General features: G+C 34.9%; 1 protein-coding gene across 1 annotated transcript; it reads left to right on the forward strand.

Annotated features, from left to right (window-relative positions):
* Positions 1–93: 93 nt before the first annotated feature.
* LOC109090182 (transcription factor COE2-like) lies at positions 94–22,197 on the forward strand. The gene is made up of 15 exons (XM_042723437.1): positions 94–697; positions 2,137–2,293; positions 3,011–3,074; positions 3,339–3,394; positions 3,512–3,585; positions 5,128–5,196; positions 13,630–13,711; positions 15,524–15,665; positions 15,925–16,055; positions 16,206–16,332; positions 16,798–16,886; positions 18,473–18,538; positions 19,127–19,304; positions 21,705–21,890; positions 22,028–22,197. The coding sequence occupies exons 1-15, from the start codon at positions 564–566 to the stop codon at positions 22,195–22,197; spliced, it is 1,725 nt and encodes a 574-aa protein (XP_042579371.1). The 5' UTR covers positions 94–563.
* The last annotated feature ends 2,599 nt before the right edge of the window (positions 22,198–24,796 follow it).

A 24,796-nucleotide genomic window follows, 5' to 3' on the forward strand; every position in this document is an offset into this window, starting at 1 on the left:
TTACTGCAAGAACGTCAAAAAAGGGGGATTTTTCAGTATTCCAAATACGGATTCGCCCCTCCTCTTTTTCGAGCTCTGGCAGATAGTATGGGTCCCAGTAGACTCTCTCAGCATCATCACGTTCTCATGGTTTTAAACGGGAACGATAAGTATCCTCAGCAGTTACAGGGTAATCGGCAGAGCAGATAACCTCTTCAGAGCACCTTGTGGATGTTTTAATTCCTATCCTGAGTGGCTTTATTTGTAGCAGTATATCTGCAGATTTTGTTTGGAAAGTGAATGTTGCTCCCGTACAGGTGAGCGAGCGGACTACGCACATACAGTTTGAATGGGTTTCGAAGAAAGACAAATCTACCCCAAGAAAGCAAGTTTCCGAAAAATTTCCTAAAAGAAGCACGGAGTATTTCACGGACTATTTCAGAGAATGCCGGTAGCCTAATCTAAAAATTGACAAAATCATTAAATCTACTGAGTGATACGCAGAATTTCCAGAATATTTCGACTTTGTTATAGGCTAGTGCTTTTGCACAAGAAGTTGCCTTGTCATTCCAATTTTGTTTTAAATGTATGGGAGTCAAGATCACCCGACAAGAAACATCAGTGGGTTGAAAGTGGGAACTTTCGAAGAAGAAATGGATCCTGTCCGTTCTTGGGTGCGGAATGTCGGCGTTATTGATGCAAACATAGCGGCACAGAGGTAGGCTGTTCTGCACTGATATAGCTACACTAAATTATTTTAATTAGTTGAAGTCTTTACATGTAAAAACACCACCTAAAGACTGAAAATATTTCTTTATAAACTGTCCAGTCCTTAGCAGAAATAACACACAAATGTTAAACTAGCCTATTTATTTACCATTCAAAAGAAAAGAAAATGAATTAGAATTAAAATAAGTGGGTTATTAGCCTAAAACGATTGTATGAGTTATACAAATATGAAGCCTATCTATCAAATGTAACATGCGTGTTTTTTATTTATTTTTTTTTTATTTTTTTTATTTTTTATATTTATAATCATTAACTTTAAGGGTGTTTTGCTTTCTATAACATTGCAAAAATATCTAGCAACAGGTCAGGCTCTTCTGTGGCGGTGAACGTAAAATGACACCGGAGATTAGTAGCTTCGGATCTCAGCCTTCAGTGCTCTTGCCAATAGCTGGAGGTGACAGAGTCACGAGTCGAATGAAAGAGGCAAACAAGACAATACAATGAAACCCGTTTTGTGTCATGATGATATTACTTAAAACGCTTGAGCACGTCACTTGAACGGCGATTGTTTGTCATTCTTCTGTCCTTTTCATTTCTTGCTCACTTGAAGTGTAGCATAATTATAATCCAGTATCAAAGGATTTAGGCTATACATAAGTGAATAGTTTTATTCTGAGGAATTCAAAATCAAATAATTAAAAGTAGACTATAGTGGTGATAATAACACTACTAATAATCGTCCTAAGTGTCTTAATATTAGGCTGCTGAAAACACACGAATCTACTATCTCAGGTGTTTTTGTTTTTTTTTTCGATTTCATAATTATAATGAATCGATGTTAACGGCCAGATTACAGAGACCACTGGTGCCTTTGGAAAACACAGCCATAAACAGCTATTATTTGTTGCATATAAATCTATAGGAATAAATTCTTAATTAGCTGTCATTTTTTTTTACGAATTTTTGAGCTTTGAGTTATTTCATCAAATGTTATAGTTATATGTTAATGTTATATATTATTCGAAAAATTACAACATTGAAAACCTGATTTGATGGCTACATTTAGGTGGTTCAAAAAGTGCACATTGTGCTTTCAGTGTGTCCTTATAATAAAACCTTTTATATATCACATTTTGCTGCAAACAAACATTTGGTCAGATTTTTTTTCTTCTTCAAAGATTTAGCCTTTAATATTTTAGGCTTAAATAGGCACTGAATAAGCAAACATTTTTATTACTAGAATCAGTGGAAATGTGGCTCCAATAGACATGTTTTTCATTTTTATATCTTGTCAGAGACATACATTAAGAATTGTATTGAACTTATGTTGAATTTAGTGGATTGTATATCATGGTCAGTTATATGAATTTTGAAAAATATGAATAAATAAATCATCTGTTTTTATTCTGCAAAACCCTACATCCATAGTGGATTGGCCTTATCCCGTGCTCACTTTGAAAAGCAGCCTCCCTCCAATCTCAGAAAGTCCAACTTCTTCCATTTTGTTCTGGCACTCTATGACCGCAATGGACAGCCTGTGGAAGTGGAGAGGACAGCGTTTGTTGACTTTGTGGAGCAGGATAAGGTATATTCCAGAACATGATTTACATGATTGAACATTATTGGATTTCTGATGATGTTTCCTACTGTTTAACATAGATTTAAAGCTTGCGCTTGGTGAGAGAAAACCAAACTTTATAAAACAAATAGAACGTAAGGAAAATTTGAAATGCAGTAAAAATTAGAGAAGCCAATCTTGCACTCTGACACATCTTCTACATCAAATTCCTCCGCCCAAGTCTTGTCTATGTATGTCCATTTTTCCTTATTTTTTCACCCCTCCTCTGCCTGAGTCCTCTCCTCTCCCTCTAACCTGACCTAGGTTCTTAAACTCTAAAAAGTATGTATTGCATTTTTTTTATTCACTTCAATACTATTTTCACAAGTAAGTTGTAAATTGAATGTTTGTAATCTCAAAATCACAATTACAGTAATTTGGAGTCTTCACATACTGTAATATAAAATGCATGTAGTTGCATTTTACATTACAGTACAACAGTTACCTGCATCCCTGATGGTTAAACTGAACAAGAAGAGATGCAAATGAAATGTTTGGCAGTAATACAACTCACTTCTGAGTGGTAAATGCACCAAAGTCATTAAAAACTGTATATTGCAGTAGTATAGTTGTGATTTGTAGACATTACTCAATCATGAACTCCTGTATGCTTGATTAAATGGTAATTTTGCTTAATCAAAATTCTTTTTATCTTTCCATGTCTGTCTTTGCTGTTTTTCTAAGGAGCAGACGGGGGAAAAGACCAATAATGGAACTCACTACAAACTCCAGCTCCTCTATAGTAATGGTATGCTCAACATTTCTCATCACATGTATATCTTCTTGTCCACATAGATAATCATTCTTGCAAAAAGCATAAATTATGTGATCATATTATGTGTTAAATGGACATTTACAATTTTTATTTTTGTTTTCTTAAGGAAAGAACCTATCCTACTCTTTTATACTATTTGATACAATGGCAATATGGTTCCAAATTTAAGTAGTTTCTGTATCAACATCTGTTAAGAATACGGCATCAACAAGGTTTGTTTATTGTTTTTGTTCACAGGTGTTCGCACAGAACAAGACCTTTATGCACGTCTCATTGATTCTGTCACTAAACAGGTAAAGCATAATCTTCTTTTTCTGAGGTAAAAGCCTTTTAGCCACAAGAAACACTTACTTAGTTTTGCTCTATAAAGTGTTGATAACCTCTTTTTAATCCTGCTTTACATGGTTCAGCCTATATCATATGAGGGACAGAACAAGAATCCAGAAATGTGCCGTGTTCTGCTAACTCATGAGGTCATGTGCAGGTGAGAAAAAACCCCAAACAATACTATCAGATCTGTTGATCTGCAAGGTGCCATTTAAGAGGGATAACTTTTTCAGTTTTCTCTACAACGACCCATACTTTACATCAGTCTACCTACATTCTTAATAATGAAAGTTCTTTATTGGCATCAATGGTTCTATGAAGAACAATGAAGAACATCCTTGGAATCAATGTTCAAAAGGTTTTTATAGTGGGAAAAGCTGTTCAGATTATTAAATTGTTCATCAAACTGAGAGAGAAAAAAAAGGTTATTTTAGAAAATGTTCACTGCAAGGTTCTTGCTCTTCTAGCGTAAGTAATGCTAACATTATTTGCTATCATAGGACAAGGCCACAAACTCTCATAATTAAGGGAAGGTGCACAAATATTGGAAATGTATAAATGAATGTTACAACTCTACAAAATATTGAGTTGCATTGATTTATGACTGATTTCAACCCTTGCAGAAAACATTTGCTCAGAACATCCCATATTAATCCACTAAAATGCTATCTTGTCTTGGGTAACATGTTCATAATAGCAGTAGTAGCTTCTGTGTTTGAATTCCTAGAAGTTTACATACAAGCAATACTTCAGGAAAATATGCTGTATGTTCAACCAACCAAAGATGTATTTCTAGAGTCAGTTTCACTCTAAAGGCACAGTCACGTTAGGGAAATTAGGGAAGTCTAAACCACTTTTAAGCAGCTTTCTGTAGGTCAATGTGGCAAATTCATGTGACCAACCACAAACAAAATCTGCATGGGGAAATTTTTGTGGTTGCCTTTTGAAATAATTGATTTTTTCAACGAAAATTCACCCAGCATTGATAAAAGCGAACTGTAAGCTTGCAGTGATGTTCACAGATGATGCTAAATGCTAATCGTGAACAAAATGATTAATAATACACATTTTCTACACAGAATAAGCAAAAGTTAATGTATATAGAGAGTAAATGGTAGCTGGGCTAAAAGAAAGAAGAACAGCAAGTGTCACAGGAGACAGAAGAAACGGGGGTGTGCAGTGACCTCAGGCTTGAGGACAGCATTAGGGAGGGCAGAAGGGGAGTCAGAATTGGCTCTGCCCCCATTGTGTAGCCAGCAGATGCCCGAGTGGGTGCTCACAGCTGGTTAATAACAGAGCTGATGGGGAAGGGGGTGCAGAGGGCAGGCTACACAGCTGGGGAGTGACTCTGTCTGACGGGGGGCTGTGGGATGGGGGAAAGGAGAAAGCATATAGGCAGATGGCCAGGGGTGGGGGGGCACTTTTGTTATGCTGGTGGCGTGGTGCATGAGGGCTAGGGGGGTGGGGGTGGTGCGTAGGCGGGGGGACGTGCCCATGAACAGACAGGAGGTCCTCCGATGTGTGTGTGTGTGTGGGTTGTCTGCTCTGTGTAGGGTCATGTTTGTGTGTGTATGCTTTAGAAGCACCAATTGAGCTTGATCATTCACAATCATTGTGACAGATTGCTTGACTGTCTTAATTGTAGTGGTCTGATGGAGCAAGTTTTAATAATTCATTATCTTCTCTTTTTCATACAAAGTCGCTGCTGTGAGAAAAAAAGCTGCGGCAATCGTAATGAGACCCCATCTGACCCTGTCATCATTGACAGGTAAGTCCGATAACAAACCTTTTCTTTTTGACTCAAACAGGAACATGTTTGAATGATTTATTTGTGCACCCAGTCCACAGTCTATTTTACTTCTATTTCATTTGATTAAAGGGAAGAAAAACCTGAGATATAATCATTTTGAGGGAACTCAATGGAGTTGTGAGTTTTGAGATCCCAGTTCTCAATAAAGTCTGATATGAAAAAAATAATGGCACATGGTTTAGCACTCTAAGACTAACATACTAAAACTAGGCCAAATAAAGTCTCTTTGGGACAAAACCAGTTCAGTCTGTATGTAAGGAATATCATTAATATTTCACTTTTAGATAGTGATTTGGGTTTTGAGAGTAAAAAAAAAATCTGTCCTTCTTTATTATTTCCCTCCTTGCTTAGAAAGGGTCAGTTTCTTGCTTATTTTCTCCTTTTCCTATACATAAAACAACTCTTAAATGCCCCATGTAAACGCTCTTGTATGTACTGAATCACTCTTTCTTTCACAACCTCGTTACCACAAGCTATCTTTCAAAGATAATATAGTTTCCTTTATGTTCAGATCTTGCTTGATATCCTGTTCAAGCTAACATTGTTTATAAATCGTCTCAGAGGATCTGCGCTGTCTTTCTCAAGTCAAGAATGGAAAAAATGAAATGTTGTCTTAGATTTTCCCAGAATTCCTTAGCACAACAGCTGTTTTTATAGTTTTCTTTCTGGTTCTTCTCTCCTCCCTCTCTATGTCTATCTCTGTTTCTGTCCTGTCTGTTATTTTTTTTTTTTTTTTTTTTTTTTAGGTTCTCCAAACATGGCCAGATTTACCCAGAGTTTCAATAAAAACTGTGGTTTTAGACAGCCATGTTCAGTATTGACAGATGCCCCCCCCCCCTCCTCCATGTAGCTTATACATTGCATCATTAGTGCATTATGATACCTACTTTTCAGTTTTGGCAGCAGTACACAAACGTATTGTGCACCATTTTGAAAATCATAAATATGAAAAAAGAAAAAAAAAATGGATATTGTGGAATATGGACTAATGAATATATGTTACACTGTTAGAGTCATACAGTTGATGAATTAGCACCACATCTTTTTCACTTGGCTGCAAAATATTTTTTGTTGAGCAATGTTTATATTTAATATATTTTAGTATATTCATTAAATAGATTCCAGAAAATAGTATTTTCAGTGCTAAATTCTACATTATTTAACATTCACTCTCTCATTTTCTTTTGCCACCTACAACCTTTTCCCCTAATATTGATATAATTAGTCTGCCTCATCAGGAGACCTCCCCAATGCATATGGGAATTGTGATCCCAAAGCACCTACACCCCCCTCCTTTTTTAATCTGTGTCCGTTTTGTTTGGACCTGCTGCTCTGTCTGTCTGTCTCTCCACCCCATTTCTGCCTCCGCAACTAATCCAGTTATTAGCAGAAGGGGAGAGAATGGCTCTCAGCTGATCCTGAAGGAGGCTTTTGTCACATTAAGCCCCACATCTCCCCTCGGTTCTTCTTGCTGCCAGAGTTTACAGCCTAGCTTTGTATCTTTACCTGCCCATATGTTATATTACATACTAATTTTGGCACATTTGAAACCTTTATTTATGCTAGTTGGTTTGCAATTATGTCTTATCATGTGCTTGTGCCTATGTTAGAATTAAATTGATTTAAAGACCAACTTAGTCAATCCAACAGTCCATGACTGATCAATACCACCAGTGTGCTTTGGCCACATACTTTGATCCTGTAGATGAAAGCTGCTATTTTTTAAATTTCTCATGCAAATTGGCAATGATAACATTTTGGTTGGCATATATTGGTATGCTGACTAAACCAATCAGAGACCAAACCATCACGATCATTTGTAAAAACTATTCAAAAATAAATATTTATTTTTTAAATGTAAAAAATTGGGGTAAGGGATGAGTGTAAGTTTAAGTAGTTTAAGTAACCATTCATTTAAGTAAATGTGAGTAAAAAATGTCAATTTATTTTCAGTTGTTTTCGAAAACATGCCTAAATTGGATTAGGAAAAGTTTGTCAAAGGAAAATCACTAATTAGAAAGTTAATAAATGTTTCTGAAGCTCTGGTATATCCAGCCTTTGTGGTAAATGTACAGCTGTATGGCTAACAGCTTGAGGTTTAGCAAGTCAGTACCACACAGGTTCAATAAATGAATGTGTATGACCAGTGGGGGTTGAAAAAAGAGCTGTTGAAAAGAAAGAGAGGGTTGAAAGGGGATCAATCCAACAGTTGGTTTTGTGGAAACAAACTTAAATAATCAATATTGTATAATATTGTCAATAGACTAATTAAGGCTGATGGATCGGTAAGCTTATTTGTTTGTTTGTTTTCTTTTGTCATAACTGTTTCCAAAAGTTGTTCTGATGATTGCTGAAAAGAAGTTGCTAATAATTTTGTATTCTGCAATATCTCCACAGAATTTGGATGTAGTTATAAATACCAGTCCTCTATTTTAATGCTGACTACTAATGTGTATACTGTAGTAACATTACCTTTGAATTAATGAAATCCCAATTCCAGAATTGATCAATAAAAAAAAAATGCCAGAAAGTAACAACAATAAAAACAAAAACCGCTACTGTGGCTCTCAAATTTAAGAGCCACAGTAGTGGTATAATGATGTTGACTAAAAAAAAAAATTTACACACTTTGGGCTGTTGTTTCAAAGACTGGTCTGGCATAACATTTCATTCGCATGCCTAGTTCTCTCTGCAATGCATACTCTGATTTGTGTGGGGGGGTGGGATCACAGTAATAGGAATGGCACCATCTGTCCCCTCTCGCTTTGCTAATCAAGCCCAGGGGAGTGCAAAACTACTGGATCAATAGAAAGACAATTAACTGTTCCTGAAGGGAAATTTTAGTTCGGCAGCAGAACCAACACCCAACAAATGGTAGCTACTATAGAACAAGTCAAGGGGATGGCAGAATAAAAAATATCTTTGACACTTGAAATTTACATTACATAAGTCTTTGCTTGACACTTGAAATTTAGCACTGGTGCATCCATTTCTCTGGATCATGTTTTAAGATTTAATCTTTCTAAACCTTGCTTGCAGTCCATCTGCTTGAAATTCAATAGATTGGGCATTATTTGGAAAGGTGATTTCTGTCACTGCTGTGAGGAACAGTGCTGCCTATGGTGTTAAAATATAATGTCCGTGGCTAATCCATAGCAAATGTGTACACATGCAGACAGGAGTAAGGGGGGAGCGAGAGGGAGGGACTGTGTTGAAGGAGAATGGGAAGAAGAAAATAGTAGGGAGACTGACAGGGCTCACAGCAGGCCTGCTGGGAAGCTGTCAATGGCCCTATCAACCCTGACCTGAGTCCGGACAGAGTCATCACAAACACACACACACACACACACACACACACACACACACACACACACACACACACACACACACACACACACACACACACACACACACACACACACACACACACACACACATAGACATATGCACACACATGGGACTACATTGTGATAGACTACGTCAATGACGCAAACTAATTCAGGGCATCTGTCCTGATGAATATATCCCAAAACCTGCAATATACACAAAAAACAGGAACGCATTTCTGCAGTGAAAGTGGGACATTGAGGCATACAGATTTTAGCTTGGAGGATGAGATCTTCTGGATCTCCTCCAGACTGCTGGCAAGCAGACACACACACAAACAAACAGAGGGGCCAGGCTAGCACCAGGGGGCATCATTAACTCATTAGTGAAATTTAAGACAGTCAAGCACCAGTGTCTTCACACACACACACACACACACACACACACACACACACACACACACACACACACACACACACACACACACACACACACACACACACACACACACACACACACACACACACACACACACACACAGGCTGACATATATATCTCTACCCATGACAGCATATGATGCAGAGGGTTAATTTTATCAGACTGGCATTTATAGTTTAAATATCTCAAGATGACTGGATGGCAAGGCTGCTAATTAAGCATTTTCTCTAATATCTGTGTGATAAAATATAGTGCATTTCAAAAATATTCAAACCATGCATTTTTTTATGGCACTTAAAGTGTCTTGTGTTTTTTTTTTCTTTTGAAAGCTACATGCTTCTTTTTTGTTCTCTAAACTCACATCAAGCTGTTCTGTTTGAGACGTTCAGAAAAGTGAGTGCTGGCATCCTCCATTTAACCCCCCCCCCCACACACACTCCCAATTTGGAAACAGATGTTGTTTGTCAGATCCTATCATTACTGGCTAATTAAGCAGACATCTTTTCCTTCTTTTTTCCTATCTGTCACTATTTTATTCATGCATATTGCCCTACCTTCATTTTCCTACAAAGATGAAGGCTTGTGCAGAAATTTCATTTTTAATTTTCTGCATTAGATAAACAAATCTGTGCTTACACAGACGTACTCGGCGCAAACGCTGAGTATTATAACAAATATATTTTTTAAAACATGTCCAGAGCCAAACTGGAAATTCAGGAATTAATTAATTAATTTGTTTATTTAATTAATTGTTCATAAAGCTCTTAAAGTATCATTTATTTCAGTCAGCGTGTGTGTGTATGTGTGTGTGTGTGTACACACACATAAATATATATATATATATATATATATATATATATATATATATATATATATATATATATATATATATATATATATATATATATAGATATATATATATATATAGATATGTAGGTAGGGTGATTCATTTGCATGAACCAAATTCAGTGATCAGCTTTTCTTTTTTTCTTTTTTTTCTGAGCATCTTCATGTGTTTTTGTATTCACTGCCATTTCTTTGCCCCACTGATGGTCATAAAATATGGAAAATGAGCCAAATAGTCATGTGACTGAAAAAGATGAACAGCACCTTTTGCTACTGTGTTTCCAAAGTGCTTTACAGAAAATATGCAAAAGCATTCACAGAAACAAAATGTAAAATAAGAAAATGAAAACATAACATAGGGAGGAGAATAAGAAATGGAAATATTTAACTAAGGGGAAAGCGCTAGTTAACTAGTATTTCTTGAGGCAGTTTTTATAGTGCTGAGTTAGTCATAGGTGGTCAGTGAAAGAGTTTTTACAGCTTAGTGACTAAACCATAATGACTACAAAACAAAGAACACATATTGTTAAATTAATATAAAATAGTTAAGATTCTATGTAGTTTCCAAGTCACTAATTAAATGAGCAAATCTGTGACATGAGCATGTGAAGTCTTATTTTGAAAAGTTCAGATTTCCCTGCTTCAAATGAAACATAAAACTGTGAAAACATGTGGAACCCATGCCAACTCGAGTGCATGATAGCGAACATGAAATTGTTAGTTTTTTTTATCAGTTACATTGTCATACTGATAATAAATTACATTTTTAAAGTAGATGACGAAAACATAATCTTTTTTTTCCTTTTTTTTTAGAAAAAGTAATAGTCCAGAGAAACGTGTTGGTTGCTTGCTTTTATTTTTCTTAGTTGTGGAGGCACGTGTGAAAGTTCCTGGTGTGGTATGTGGTGATGGAGGTATTGATTTTTAGAGCCTCTATGTATGCCCTGTTAGTGGGGTCAGAGGTTGGGAACGTGCCCTGTTAACCCCTCGACCAGTCTGGCCCCAAAGTCTGCCAAGGGATTCTGGGAGCCCAGAGTATTTATGACCAGCCCTAGCTAACCCCTGCTACCCAAAAACCCCTCAGAGGCTCCCCCACAATCCTCACCTACAACACACAATTCAACACCAGATTTTACCCCCTTTTTGTTGTTTATTTTTTTGGATTGCTTAGTTGATGATGAATCCAACAGATACAGAATGGGAATATGTCTATATACAAACTGTGAAAATCAGTACATTATGGCTATGAATAGTTCTGATACTTCATCATGGTTTGTGTCTTCAAGATTACAATTTAAATGTTGTTTTTGGTTGAATATAATATTGTGATATAAATCTGAATTTCTGTGCAGACAAGTAGCTTTTCTCACACACAAATGTGGCATACAGTCGTTGATGTATTGCTGCTCAAACTTTTCAGCATGTCAGTGTTTCGATCCTGCACATCTGGTTTCTAAATTTTCCTTCCCCCTCTCCCTCTATGTCATGACACTGTTTTGTTTTTCTAAGACGGAATGGGAGGGAGGTGAGATGGACAAGGGAAATACTGATGAGTGATGGTTCTGAATATCAGCAGTCTCTCTCAGCTTTTGTTTCAGTCTGTAGTCAACAGTCTGTCCAGTAATGGATATTACTTGCTATGCAAGTGTTAAATATATCAGATATACTAAATTTTCTTCTAAAGCGTAACCAACTTTAGCCAAAAAGAAATGGCAAAATGATTCATGAATCAAAATTATCAAAATGTAATGATTGGAAATACCTACTCATTCTTTAATAGGTATTACTTTTCCCCCCCTAAATAATTACAGTAATAGTATCAAAACTATGCCATATTTTATTTGGGTTGTTTGGAATCATTAAGAGTTTTTTATACTTATATGCTTTTGAAAGACATCTCTTATGCTCACCAAGCCAGCATTTATTTATTTAATAATAATAATAATAATAATAATAATAATAATAATAATAATAATAATAATAATAATAACATTAATAATAATAATGTAAAATATTAATTTAAAAGGACTGCTTTCTATTTTATTACATTTTACAATATAATTAGTCTATTAAGGCAAAGCTGAATTTACTGCAGTTTTCAGTGTGATCTTTCAGAAATGATGATCTTTCATGATCTTTCAGAAATCATTCTAATATCATGATTTGGTACTTAAGAAACATTTCATATTATTATGATATTTGAATATTGTTGTGGAAACTATTATACAGTACCATTTAAAGTTTAGTGGGAAAAAAGGAAAATAATACCATTATTCAGCAAGGATGCATTTAAATTGATCAAAAGTGGCAGTAGAAATCTTTACAATGTTACAAAAAATGTCTATTTCAAATAAATGCTGTTCTTTCGATCTTTCAAAAAGTTATCTGACACATTAGTCCAGTTTGTCCAGAGTTTGGTGTAGTGTATTGTATTTAATTTTTAGTTAGATACTATATAGTTACTCATCAACCAAATGTTTGTTTATGTGTTTATTTATTGAACAATTTTACATAATCTATACATGTCAATGAATGAGTTTTTTTAAAATAAAACTTAAAAAAAATATATTATATATATGTATAATATATATGTAAGGAGTGTATATATAATCACCTCCGATCTAAATATTTATCATTGGCCCACTATGAAGATTTTACTCCAAGAAATCTAGATATCACAACAGTGCAAAACTTGCATTGTTATTATTAATCTTTTCTTTATGACAAAACAGAGATGGGGGGTGTTGTGCTGAAGTTGCAAGGTTTTCCAGGAGTCCTAATTAATTATGCAAGTTGGGTCTAATTATGATGCAGTGAATGGATACATGGCAGAAGATGCAAGGCAGTGATGCTTAGAGATTTGCATGCTAAGTGAGTGGGGGAGTGACTAATGTGTGCATTTCGATGTGCTTTAATTTGTCTGCTTGCAGCTATGCTCTATGATTTCATTAAGGGCTAAAAAGTTAAAAAGTGAAAATAATGGTATGTGTAGCATAGGTCGAGCATGAAACAGCACACAAAGCCATGACAAGTGTGTTGTAAAAGGGTTGCCAGACAGTGGTTTAGATGCAATGTTTATGGGGTAACTTCTCACAAATTGCTGAACTGATTTTCACAAAATTTTGCAAGCATGCCTGTTTGATCTCAATAAAACAATAAAAATAATAACAATAATAAGCTTTTGCTGTTGTGGCTCAATTAACTCATCCTGATTATGGGATGGACATGTCCTGTGGTTTCTGTCTAGAAAAAAATATTTTAGACAAAGTTAGCTATATGAAAACTATTATTCTTCTGTCAATTCTAAAAAACAAACAGTTTACAGTGAGTGGGGTGGTAGACAGGGAGAGAGTGAATTATTTTTGCTTTATGACTTAGAATTTACTTTGGAGAGTTGACCCAACATGTTGTACAAAATCTGTTTTCTTTTTATTTACTGTACACATAGCAAGGATATATATACTGTACACATAGCAAGGATTTATATATATATATATATATATATATATATATATATATATATATATATATATATATATATATATATATATATATATATATATATATAAATCCTTGCTAAGTGTACAGTGTTAGGCACTTGTCATAGCACTTGCATATTATTGCTCTTTTGTTGATTTTGATTGCTTTCATTGTCCTCATTTGCAAGTCGCTTTGGATAAAAACGTCTTCTAAATGACTAAATGTAAATGTGAATAAAATATATGTGGTTTACATTTTGTTTGGTTGTTTTTTCTTTGTGTGTGTGTGTGTTTTCCACAGATTTTTCTTGAAGTTTTTCCTAAAGTGCAATCAAAATTGTCTGAAGACAGCAGGGAACCCCCGAGACATGAGGAGATTTCAGGTATCGATCATTTATTTGTAAATAAATGCCATTTGCAAAATGCAGAAATGTTATGTTGTCTCTAAGGTAGAACCAATTCACAATGACTTTAATCCCTTTTGCTGACTTTATACTTTATTCTTTTCATTATACTCAAAAAATTAAAAATCAGAAATTAAATTAGCCAAAATCTTTATTTCCAGTAAAAATATCCAAACATCCTTAAAACTAGTTATACACATTACAAGTAAATTTGCTTTAGACATTACGATTTGTCAGAGAATGTATCTTGAATGTATTTTTTCTTTTAAAGATTAAGACGCTTTATGTACAAATCTCACTGTTTAGAAAACAAGCAAGAAAAAAAAAATAATAGTACTTATATTCAAGATGCATTCTTTGAAAAATCTTAATAGACTTATTATTTTTATGCAATTTTGCTTCTCAGATACATTTATCTTGTTTACATTTTTCCACTGGAAAACAACACAAATATATGAAATATGAAGTATAGTTGCAGTGGCATCTTTCCTTATAATTTCTGGTAACATATACAGCAGTTCTTCATGGGCCAATTGTATGTTATGTAGTTTTGAATAAAAAGAGAGTGTGATAGAGATTTATATAAAGTGTCTGACTACAAAATCTCATAAGAGACAGAGAGTGATCAGAGAAAAAGCAGAAAAGTATTAGAAGCAAGGATCAACAGGAAATCAGCCAAGGTGCTTCAGGAAGTTGTCAGGATTTGAGTGATATGCTCCAGATGGGGAAGGTCAGGCTATGTGACCCAGGAAGTGCTCACTGGGGACCCTCCTGCTTTACTTCCTCCCACTTGTCTTTCACTACTGGAGCCACTATCTGACATTTCATCCCTCACTCTTCATTTCCCTGCTGTCCTTCCTTATTAATATTTGTGCATTTTTTTTTTTTTTTTTTTTTTTAGTTTGACATTTCATTTCTTATTTGCAGCAGACTGCATTTTCTGCACCCCTCATATCTATTTCTTTTATGTGTTTACATGTTGTTGTTTTTTCATCTTAAGCTCTGGAATCTTTTGAACATTTGAGCATTTATCGAGCATTAAAATCAATCTCATTGATTTTATACTAACTTTTGTTTCACTTAAGACCCAATTGAAACCACATTGGTAGTCTAGTTTTTTTTTTTTTTTTTTTTAGGATGGGCATACATATTGGGGTTTTAGCTGTCATATGAGCTTGCCAATGTTTTGTTTTATTTACAGTTGGGAGAAATCATTTCATATTCATTGATGATTATTTGGTCAAGACTTGCTTTATGCCAGAAAAATGGCAAAACCAGCCATATCAATCATTTTATTTTTTTTATTTTTTTATGATTGAAAATTACATACATACATGACCGAATCACACAGTCTACACTAGGCTACAGAAATCTGAATACTCTTTTTTAGATAAAGAAAAGAAATAGAGAAGGGATAAATCAGGTGAAAAGTTGGGAAAAAACAGTGAGCATAAATGAGATTATTGGGAGAAGAATACAGGAGAACATGGAAATGCCAGAGAAGGATGAGAAACAATTTCAATAATACTTGGAGGTATTCTATAATTATTGCAATTTTATCTTACACTCTTTGGCTGCATTTTGTGATTCAAATGATTCAAAAAGAGCTATAAAACTGTGAATTTTAAATCAGCAGCAGAAGTTTCTAAAGATGACATTGCTAGGATATCATCAATCATATTTTGAGTTATATCAAATTTAATGGCATGACATCTAAAGGATTTAATGTACTACACTGATCTCCTTTAAATTGCTTGTGTTATTAATATGTCTTTCTTTGCATTCCAATAGGTGGTGTTGTCGACCACAGTCAGTGTGGATGGTCCTGTACTAGCCATTTCTGATAATATGTTTGTGCACAACAACTCCAAACATGGACGTCGCTCTCGTAGAACAGATCCAAATGAGACAGTGGAGACAAGCATGGAATATGGTGAGATTCAGAAATGGCATTAAAAAAAGCAAAATTTAATTGTCGAATTTTGCATCAATCCACAGTTATATACAAGGGGAGGATGGTTTTAACCATAAAATTGGAAGGACAGCTCTAAATTATCTTACTCTGTTGAAAGACTAGAAATGAGTAGCTCTGTGGTCAAGTAAAACTTATTAAGGGATGTTTCTTAGACCTTGAGTAATCATTTTTTTGCATCTTTAATGTCATTTTCATTTTTGTCATTTCTCTACTACAGCTATTCCCTGTATCAAAGCCATCAGCCCTAGTGAAGGTTGGACTACAGGTGGGGCTATGGTAATTGTTATCGGGGAAAACTTCTTTGATGGTCTGCAGGTGGTGTTCGGGAGCATGCTCGTATGGAGTGAGGTATGGATTTGTAGATTATTGAAGCAAGCTTTAACTTGCATTAGGGAAAGCTTTTGTAATATTTTGAAAATTGCCTTAAGGATTGAGCACCAACATTCTGAAAGAATTAACTTTAAGAGGTTGTTTTTTTTTTTGTCATTGTTCATGCAGTTAATCACTCCTCATGCTATCCGAGTTCAAACTCCTCCTCGACACATACCAGGGGTTGTAGAAGTTACGCTATCTTACAAATCTAAGCAGTTCTGCAAAGGAGCTCCAGGGCGCTTTATTTATACAGGTAAATCTGCACCCGTGCAGAATCACAAATTTAATGATAAAGTGTGTTATGTTAAACTACTTCCTATCCATGTATAAAGTGCAGAGACAAATTATTTGGCTTACCTAAAAGTGAAAGCATTGTGGCTTTTTGCCAGTTTCAGAAGACCAAAATATTGCCATTTTTATTTGAGTGGCCCAATGTGTCATCTTATGGCTCATCCATTGGAAGTTTGGGTGAAACTGCCTGTTTAGCTGAACTTTGAAAAATGGTAAAAGGGGCATTTGCAGTATTTGGAAAAACCTATTTGTAAAAAATTTGTATTATTTTTTACAAATGTGTTTGGTGTTATTAGTAAAGAATACATTAAATACCATACCTGGTTGCATTATAAACGTACATACTATGGGAATTATGCAGACAGTGGAATATGTGGAGGGATGTTTTAAAGACAAATTGATTTTCACTTTGTATGGTTATCTCTAGCACTGAATGAGCCAACTATTGACTACGGCTTCCAGAGACTTCAAAAGCTGATCCCTCGACATCCTGGTGACCCTGACAAATTGGCAAAGGTTAGTAAATACTACTATATGCTTATGATATATACAGTTAGGTCCATATATATTTGGACACTGACACAATTTTCATCATTTTGGTTCTGTATGCCAGCAGAACAGAATTAAAATGAAAAAATCATGATGTAATTGAAGTGCATACGTTCAGCTTTAACAGAAATAAAAAATGCTTAGGAAACATTTTTATACGCAGTCACCCTATTTTCAGGGGCTCAAATGTAATTGGACAAATAAATATAATCATAAATAAAATGTTCATAATTAATATTTTGTTGAGAATCCTTTGCAGGCAATGACTGCCTTAAGTCTGGTACTCATGGACATCACCAAAGACTGGATTACCTCCTTTGCATTGCTTTGCCAGGCTATTTCTGAAGTTGACTTCAGTTGTTGTTTGTTTGTTGTGGGTCCTTTCTGCCTTTAGTTTTGTCTTCAGCAAGTGAAATACATGCATTTGTTTGAGATCAGGTGATTGACTTGGCCATCCAAAGTGCACACACACAGCAGTGAACACACACCCAGAGCAGTATATATATATATATATATATATATATATATATATATATATATATATATATATATATATATATATACAGACAGAATTCTTCCAGCTGCTTCTATCCTCTGTCACATCATCACTAAACACTAGTAAATCAGTGCCACTTGAAGCCATGCATGCTCATGATGCTGTTTGGATCATGAGCTGTTCCAAGCCTTCTCCATACTTTTTTCTTCCCGTCATTCTGGTACAGGTTGACTTTGTTTTATCCATTCATGGAATGCTTTTCTAGACGGTTTTAGAAGGTTTTTTTTTTTTTTTTTTTTGGCAAAGTCTAATCAGGCCTTTCTATTCTTGAGGCTTATAAATGGTTTGCACCTTGTGGGGACCCCTTTGTATTTTCTCTCGTGGAGTCTTCTCTTGACTGTAGACTTTGACAGCGACACTTCACTCGGCTGTATGTTGTGAAAGGATTTTTCTTTACCATGGGGAGAGTTCTCTGTTCATCCACCACTTGTCCTCTGTGGATGTCCATGGCCTCTGAATGTACCAAACTGTTGATTTGGCCACTCCTAATGTTCCTGCTATCTCTCTGATGGATTTGCTTTATTTTTGAAGCCTAACAATTGTGTTTCACTTGTATGGAGAGATCCTTTGTCCGCATGATGTTGGTTCACAGCAACAGCTTTCAAGTGCAAATGGCACACTTAGAATAAACTACAGACCTTTTACTTGCTCAATTGATGTAGAAATAACGAAGGAATAGCCCACACCTCTCCTCGAAACAGCTTTTGAGTCAATTGTCCAATTACTTTTGGTCCTTTGAAAAAGGGGGAAGGTACATATTAAAGAGCTGTAATTCCTTAACCTTTCCTCCAAATTTGATGAGTATACCCTCAAATTAAAGCTCAAAGTGTGCACTTTAAAGCTCATATCCATTATATAACTGTAACTTCAATAAGTTTTGGTCAACAGCTAAAATAAAAATCATGCTCGTGTCCAAATATATATGGACCTAAATGTAAAAAGCACACAAACGTTTTTTTTTAAATCTCTTTGTGGAATTGATTTTTTCCTGTTTTAGGAAATGTTACTCAAAAGAGCAGCAGATGTTGTTGAATCACTCTATGGAAATACAACCAGCAATCAGGTAACTACTGAACTGCAGTAGATATAAGATATTTGTATTTAGTTTCTCAACATGAATATTATTCTACATAATATAAAAATGTTCCATAAAGCATAATTTGTACTTGTCAATGAAAAGAAAATTTGCTCATTTGCAAGTGCATAGCTACAAATTGATGTCTCTTGTTCATACAACAGAAATTTAATTTCTTCCAAAGGGATATTCACCCAAAAATGAAAATTCTGTCATTGTTTACTCACTCACCCTCAAGCTTTTCCAAATCCTGTATGTGTTTGTTTTATTCTTTTGATTACAAATAAAAATATTTTGAATAATGTGTGTAACCAAACAGTTGACAGTAGCCATTGACTTCCATAGTTTTTTCTCTTCATTTCATGGAAGCCAATTGCTACCGTTAACTATACTTGGTTATCATCAACATTCTTCAAAATATTTTCTATTGTTTATCAACTTGAGGAAATGATGACAGATTTTTTTTTTTTTTTCGGTGAACTATCCCTTTAACATGAGTCCTGACACCCAATAGTTTTGTGTGTGTGTGTGTATTACCTTGAATCCAAACTTTTCTTTAATCTTCTGTTGGTGCAGGACATGTTGCTAAAACGGGCGGCAGACATAGCCGAGGCTCTGTACAGCATGCCACGACCTCATAGTCAGCTGCAGGCCATGCCAAGTTCCCCTGTCCATGGCAGTGTTATGGGCCTCAGCTCTTATCCCACCCAGCTGGGTGTAAGTATGGGAGAACCTGGGCAAACCAGCAGCCAAGGTAAGGACCCTAAGACAATTGTCCTATGATTCAGAAGTCTTTGTCTTATTCATTGTCACAGATTACCATAGATGTTACTAAATCTCATCTCAACACATTTATTGAATGGTTATGCTTGACCTTTCATATTAATATCAGTGTTTGTGAGAGTGATTCCTTTTGAACAGTTTTAAGGGTTAAATGATTTATTTTTGTCATAAGTACTGTAACAAAGTAAAAATACTGATCACCACTGGGCTATAATAATCTTTGAATTTACTTTTTCATTTTAAAAGTTTTATGTCGTAGCCTCCACAATAGAATCAGATGTAGTTGTGTTTTTAATTGAATAATTGTTTTAATTAATTAATATTATTAAATAACCACATACATTTCAAACATCTTCATTAAACACTGTAACCTACTGAATCATTAAACTTGATTGGCTATAACCTGTGGACCAATACATCTGAAAATACATTCCAGCCAGAATTTATTCTATGACATCCCTTCAATTAAAACAACAACAACAACAACAACAACAACAACAACAACAAAAACCTAATAATTAATTAATAATAATTAATAATTTGCTGTCCTCATTTAAAAAAAAATATAAATCCTTAAATTCTTAAATATTATTCTGTTTAGTGAAATTGCCCCCTTTATATAGCTATATTTCGGTGCAACTGACTACACTATTTATGTTCTGGTTCTATTTAAAGGGGTCATATGATGTGATTTCAAATTTTCCTTTCTCTTTGGAGTGTTACAAACTCTTGGTGCATAAAGAAGATCTGTAAAGTTGCAAAGATTAAAGTCTCAAATCCAAAGAGATATTCTTTATAAAAGTTAAGTCAACCACGCCCTCTTAAAATAGCTCATTTTAACACGCCCCCACATCTAAGTCACGATGTGGGAAGATTTGCATAACGCCACCCAAATGTTCACGCAAAGAAAGAAGGCGTAACTTTTATTCTCACTGTTGCCACTGGCGCCATGTTGTGGAGATGCTGTGTGTTTCGTTGTGAAAGCAAAACTACTTTGTTTGGCCTTCCAAAAGAGGACACGACTAAAAATCATTGGTTAAGTTGTATTTACAACACTGTTCCAGAACAGTTCAACCCAAATATTCAGATGTGTGCAGTGTATTTTATGGAGGACAAGGACTTTTTCCTGAACCACCTATAATGCTTCTGTGCACAAAGGCTGTTTCTATAAAGTGGGGAAATTCCAACTTTGCAAGGACAGTCTGGGGCGTCTTACTCACAGTCTGTAAGTACGTTTACATATTTAAAGAATTTGCCACTGATGATTCAGACATGAGTTTTGAGCAGTGTAGAGATTGTTGTTTGTCGTTTCTCCGATCACAAATGGAGACATGGTTTTATGTTTACGCAGCACGATATGATATGCAACCCAACGCGTAAAAAGACAGTATAAGTCATTATAATCAGTAATTATGTCCCCACTGGATGCAACAAATGCCCCGTTTGTAATGGGTTTTATTGGTTTTGTCTCGTCATGCTGGGAGACGGCATCACAGTATGGTAAGAGGCGCAGCATTTCTGTCACACGCTTGAGGCATTCAGCCAATCACAACGCACTGGATAGCTGTGGCCAATCAGCGTACATCTCGCTTTTCAGAATGATGAGCTTTGTATAAATCGACGAGTTTCAGAAAGGCGAGGCATAGAGGCATAGAGGAGAAACAATAATGTTCAGTATGTGAAAAAGAATATGTTTTTCGAACCTTAAACTTAAACCTTAAACCTGATACACAAAATAATGTTCTTTTAAGCAACGTCATATGACCCCTTTAAGGAAACATGTTTTTCTTGTGATGTGTCTGTTCAAATTCTGTAATTTGTCAATGGATTTTGGTGTTCCAAATATTTGTGTGCATGTGTCCTCCTGAGAAACAGACATAGACTTCTGACCAAATTTCTCTCTCTTCTTTTTCTTTTATTGGCACTTATTTTTTTATGTTGCCCCAAGAGCACATGCAAATTAGATACAATGTATATGGATACAAATATTGCATACTGTAAAAGAGCATATCAGATCATTCTGTTATATCTTTCATGCCATAGTTGAGAATCAAAGTTTTTAAAAATAGTCAGAGACCTTAAAAAATCTGATTGGTGAATGGGGATGGGGGGGTTGGGGGTGTTTTTGCCTATACATGTCTTTTTCTTTTTCTTCTTTAACTTAGTCCTGGTGTCATCTACAGAGGACATAGCATAAAATATGCTATTTGCCTCCACTTGTTTTTTTGTTCTTTTTTTTTTTTTTTTTTTTACAGAAAAAAATAAGATTAATTTACACCATAACACCAAATTGCAGGTCTGGTGTTTGATTGTTTGTTTGTTTATTGGTTGATTGGCTTAATATTGTGGTTTCTCTCTTTTTTTTTTTAAGGTTACACTCGAAACCCAAGCAGTTTGTCACCTCGGGGCTACCCTTCAGCATCAACCCCTCAGCAGTCAGGTTATGGATCCAATGTAGGCATGAGTGCAAATTACGGAGCAGTGCCCATGAGTAGTCTGGGTGTTTCAGGGTCACCTGGCTTTAACAGTTCCTCACCAAACAGCTCTCCTTATGCTAGTGAGTTTTAGTTCCTTTCAGTTTTACTCAGATCCTTGGCACCTTTTTCCCTGTCATTTTTAATTATCCTTCTGCTGAAAATACAGAATGAATTTTGAAAAATAAGTATTTTATGATCAAAACGTTTTTTTTTTCAGTCATGCCATCTAGCCCCACTGTACCTGGCTCCAGTTCTTCATCCTCCCTTTTGCCCTTCACATCTTTCCCAAACTCAAACAAACAAAAAAGTGCCTTTGCTCCTGTCCTGAGACCACAGGGTTCGCCATCACCTGTTTGCCAAACCTCAGGAGGCTCCAGAAACACATAGTCACAGGGCACAATTTTTTTTTAATTATTATAATTATTATTATAAATAATATTTTTTATAAAAAATAAATAACCAATAATTACTTATTTTCAACCAACCCAAACAAACAACCATATTATTATTTTTTATAATAAATTACTAATCATTACTTATTTGTTTTCAACTTTCCCAAATGATCATCCATTCTTTCTGGATTATGTGCTGATTAAAGGAATTGTTAACTCAAAATAGAAAAATTTACCAGAATAATTTTCTTCATAAAACAAAATATTATAAAAAAAGCATCACAACACCACCTCATCATCAGATCATCCTCAGCAAATAATTGCCACCATAATAATAATAGTCCAAAAGCTGATAAAAACATCACAATAATCCACACAAATCCAGTCCAGAAATGAATTTCTCCATTAATGTTGCTTCTGGCCAAAATTACACCCATAATCCATAAAACTGCCAGTGAAATCCATCCCAACATTAAAAACCACCAATTTTAGAAGCTTTTTCACTGGAGAAAGCAATATAATGGAGGGCTTGAATTTTTGTCTGAAGCAAAGTTAAAAACATAAAAATATGCATAATGATGAATTTATTTCTTACAAACACATAGCTTTTCACTTCATAAGACATTTATTGATGGACTGGACTTATGTGGCTTACTTGTGAATTATTGTGATGTTTTTATCAACTGTTTGGGCTCTCATTCTGACAGCACCCATTGACTTCACAGGATCCATTGTTAAGGAAGTGATGTAAGGTTAAAGTGACAAAAGTTTTGAAAAATCTGTTCTAATGAAGAAAAAACTCAACTACATCTTGGATGGCTTGATGGTCAGTAAATTTCCAGCAAATTTTCATTTTTGTGTTAACTATTTCTTTAAATGTCATATGTAAGCATAACATTGTGTGTGTGTCAACAGTAACTCAAAAATTATTTCTTGCTTTGGTGATATAGGCATAGTGTAGTAACTGTTTATTGAATTATCTATTTGATATAGCTATATGTTACTGTTATTGAGTAAAACCTCTTTTTTCTTTTCCAGCAATGACAGGCCTTGTGGTTCCTCCAATGTAGAGGATGAGTCTTTTCCAGTCATAAGCTCTACAGACTGACATCAATGTTGTCTCCTACAAGCCACACTGAGTGAAAAAGATACAGTTGATGAAGACCCAACAAGAGTATTAGAGACCACAACGACATCTTCAAAAGTTCTTGGGAACCTTCTTTAAAAATGTACACTCTATGCACACCGGTTGCCTCTGATTGTGAGGAGGTTGCCAAAGGGATGGTGTTACTTAAAGGTTCTTCCAGCCACAAAATGCCAAAAGAGGAATAATTTTTATTTATTTATTTTTTTTTTTTTTTTATAGAAAACATGACACTTGAGACTGTTACACATATCTGGGCATATGTTCTCGACAGACACATTGGTCAATAGACTTTCACCCCAGTAGATGCCAGTAAAAGGGATGTCAGTTGTGTCAAAACTGATTTTTTTTTTTTTTTTTTTTTTACTATATGCTGATAGATCTACATCCCTAAATTGAAATTGTGTTTTGAAAGCATACATCAGGCTTTTCATTTAGAGGAACAGAAAATGTCTATTTAGGTTTAGGTTTATGAATGGATATACCTCATATATTGACTTATTTAATGACAGAAACTATATAAGTTATATTTTTAGGTTAAGTACTAATATAAGGAACCGTAATTGTATTTGCTATTTTTAATGTTATCTAACTGTATTTGTTTTTCTGTAAACATTTTATATGTTGTCATTTTGTTATCCATATTAAAACAGTGACTGTAGATTTTTACATGTAAAAGAGTTTGTTGAATATACAGGCAATATTTTAATCTTTTCCAACTTTAATAAGAATGTGTTTGTTAGAAAGCATATACTTTGTCATTAACTCAAGAGGACAAGAACTTGAAGGATTAAGTAGTTTTACATATTCTGTTCAAGGATTCAACACTAAAGTAATCGCCACCACTCTCAGATTATCTTAGATTGGACACTCTTTGCACAGTATGCATTTGTAGCAATAGATAAGATCTTATTTATGAACTTTTTTTATATTAGTAGCACTTCAAAATATTTCTGGGATGCACTAAAACTTTTTACCTCTTCCACATGGCCATTAATTCCCATCTTTGTATTCTTTTCAGTAAACATTAGAGCTTGTTTTTCAGTTTTTTATGTTATTTCAAACAAACCAAAGACAGGGCTGTAGTTAGAGGAATAGTTCACCCCAAAATGAAAATGTGCTGAAAATGTGCTGAAAAGGCCTGATTTAGATGAGTTTGTTTCTTCATTGTAACAGATTTTGGGAAATTTAGCATTTCATCACTTGCTCACCAATAGATCCTCTGCAGTGATGGGTGCCATCAGAATGAGAATCCAAACAGGTGATAAAAATCCACAGTAATCCAGTAATTCATTCAAAGTGAAAAGCTTTTTTTGTAATAAACAAATCCATCAAAGTGTTTTTAAAACCATTACTTGAATCAGAAGAGAAATGTGCACAGATCAAGCACCGTTAACAAGTAAAAACAGCTCTAAACAAATATGTGGGTGGGTTTTGGCTTGAGAAGACA

Source organism: Cyprinus carpio, chromosome B5, assembly GCF_018340385.1.
Source record: "Cyprinus carpio isolate SPL01 chromosome B5, ASM1834038v1, whole genome shotgun sequence".
NCBI classification, from domain to species: Eukaryota; Metazoa; Chordata; class Actinopteri; order Cypriniformes; family Cyprinidae; genus Cyprinus; species Cyprinus carpio.

Coding starts and splice junctions, on each gene's coding strand:
- LOC109090182 (XM_042723437.1), top strand. CDS start 564: ATGTATGGGAGTCAAGATCACCCGACAAGAAACATCAGTGGGTTGAAA. Junction 3,395..3,511: donor TTGATTCTGTCACTAAACAG/GTAAAGCATAAT, acceptor TACATGGTTCAG/CCTATATCATATGAGGGACA. Junction 3,586..5,127: donor ACTCATGAGGTCATGTGCAG/GTGAGAAAAAAC, acceptor TTTCATACAAAG/TCGCTGCTGTGAGAAAAAAA.